Genomic DNA, 2,222 nt, shown 5'->3' with positions numbered 1-2,222 from the left:
TTTTTTTTTTTTTTTTTGTCAAAACAACTATCTTGTTTTGATACATCCAGGCAAAACTAAGACATCAGGTGTTAAGCCTTCCTTTGTTTAGCAGGTAGAACAAGGTCAGACCAATCCAAATGTGTCAGTGATGTGTAACTTCTCTTTCTTCATACAGTCTTAAAAGATATCATAACATCTTTGCTTGAGAGACAAATGTTTAGGGAAAAATCCTGCATGTCCACAGTCAACATAACTCAGTGTTGCCATTCAGGTCTCCTTTGTATTATTTATAGGAAGGTAATCTTTTGTCTTGTCGTGCTCCATGTAAAAGACAAACCTACGTGTGCAAATCATCCGTTTCAGTTTTGCATTGGGTTATATTGGGATTTTCTTCCTTGCTATACACGCTAATAAAATCATATTGCAGGCTTTGCTTTCAGACTAGTAAATTCCATTTATATTTTCCTGCCCATTGCTTTTCTTTCATGAACAGAAATGTCCATAAATGCAAGTCATAGGAGAGAAAAACAACATTAGCTCTAGCAATAGTGCAGTTGTACTAATTCTTAATTAACACTTAGGAGGTCGCAATGCACACAGCACAAATATATATCAAAGCCTTAATGAGACACTTGTGCTTTTCCTGCAGCTAATAGAGTTAAAGTTTGAGAAGTTTGATGTGGAAAGAGACAACTACTGCAGATATGACTATGTAGCAGTGTTTAATGGTGGGGAAATCAATGATGCTAAAAGAATTGGTAAATACTGTGGAGACAGTCCACCCGCGTAAGTAGCTTTCTTAGTTTATGAGGTCATTTTGCTAACAGTTCTGTACTAGACTTTTGAAAAACCTTTTTTTTTTCTGTCTGAAATACGTTTTCTACCTCCAACTGAATGTTTAGGAATTGTTTAGCATCTTGTTTCTCCTTAAGTTTTCTCTCCTTTCTCTTTCCCTTCTTAACTAGCCTTGGCTCCAGCCAATGCTCTTTTCTGTCTTGTGCCTCAGGCCTCATGACAGCACTATTTAATAATACTAGTGTTAATGCTACAGGTGCTAGCACTTCTTGCTATAGCTGATCTAATAGGTGATTACAGATGCCACAGTACAAGGATCTGATCAGATTCTCTAGTCTCTTCATTCTTTACTGTCTTTGATGCCATTTCCTCTTCAGCTGCATCCCTCCTGCTGGTTCCCTGCCTGCTCCCTGCATCACCGCTCACCATCTCCTCCATCTCCACCCTGTCCCCTCGCGGCCCGGGCTGCTTTCCCGCGCTGGGGAGCGCCGTGGGCTCGCGGGGCAGCTTTGCTGCCCACCTGCAGCCAGGGTGTGCGCGAACAGCAGAGCGTCTGGACACTTGTGGCACAGTCCCACTACCTAGGATGAACACAAGAACCACAAGGCAGTGAGACAGAAGGTATTTCTGCCCCTACTAGTTTAGTAATTCAGTTGGAATACTTCCTAATGAGTGAGTTGCCATTAAAAACAACAACAAACTATACCATTTCCCCCCCCCCCCATACTCTTAGTTGATTATAGTGACTGGATCACAGTTTAACCACAGACAATCTTCTTCTCCCTTAATAGTCTGTAAGCCTCTTAATCTGTAGACAATGTCTACAGATTATCAGATGTGTCCGAACAAAAATTAAAACTGCCATGTACTCCTAGGTCTCATATTTATGATATAAGCAATGAGTATTATTTAATTCTGACTAGAAGTGTCATTTATCTTTACATCAAGGACTTAAAAAAAGACATGATCTCTTCAAGAAAAAAACAAACAAACAAAATTTTCTGCACAGCCAGTGCCTTCCACAACAGAAAAAAGGCAACTGTAGACTTGAAACATCCAATGCTGCAACTCTTAAGCTTTCTCTACTTAAATGCACTCACTCAGGAAAGAGACAGTCAATGGCACTGTAATTATATTAACAGGTCTGGCACTAGTAGAATTAAATTATTCAAAAAAAAGTGTAATTTTTTTTTTTTTTTGGGTGAAGCAGGTAATGTTCTGCTTTCCCATTGTCCCATCCAGTGACTTAGAGCTGAACAGCTTTAGAAGAGGAGAGCTGCACAAAATCTTGTCTTCCCTTTGGGACTCGGAAGGCAATTGCTAATAACAATTTGTACAAATGAGGCTGGTGGCTTAAAACCCATGGGACTTGCCTCTTTCCAGCTGAGACCTAGCCCAGCTGTGTAAGCCCTTACTGAACTGTGTCATGCTCTAGTCTTGGCTGA

The 2,222-nt window shown here is 40.3% G+C and overlaps 1 protein-coding gene across 1 annotated transcript in view; it reads left to right on the top strand.

Annotated features, from left to right (window-relative positions):
- PCOLCE2 (procollagen C-endopeptidase enhancer 2) overlaps nucleotides 1-2,222 on the top strand; it is a 23,136-nt gene that overhangs the window by 16,216 nt on the left and 4,698 nt on the right. The window contains exon 6 of the mRNA XM_026040030.1: nucleotides 632-768. Coding sequence (XP_025895815.1) covers nucleotides 632-768 — 137 coding nt within the window. The remainder of the gene's footprint in view (nucleotides 1-631; nucleotides 769-2,222) is intronic.

This window comes from Nothoprocta perdicaria, unplaced genomic scaffold (assembly GCF_003342845.1).
Source record: "Nothoprocta perdicaria isolate Ctin4 unplaced genomic scaffold, notPer1 scaffold_25, whole genome shotgun sequence".
Lineage (NCBI taxonomy): Eukaryota > Metazoa > Chordata > Aves > Tinamiformes > Tinamidae > Nothoprocta > Nothoprocta perdicaria.
Note: the sequence above shows the minus strand (reverse complement) of the source record. Positions and strands in the feature narration are given on the sequence as shown.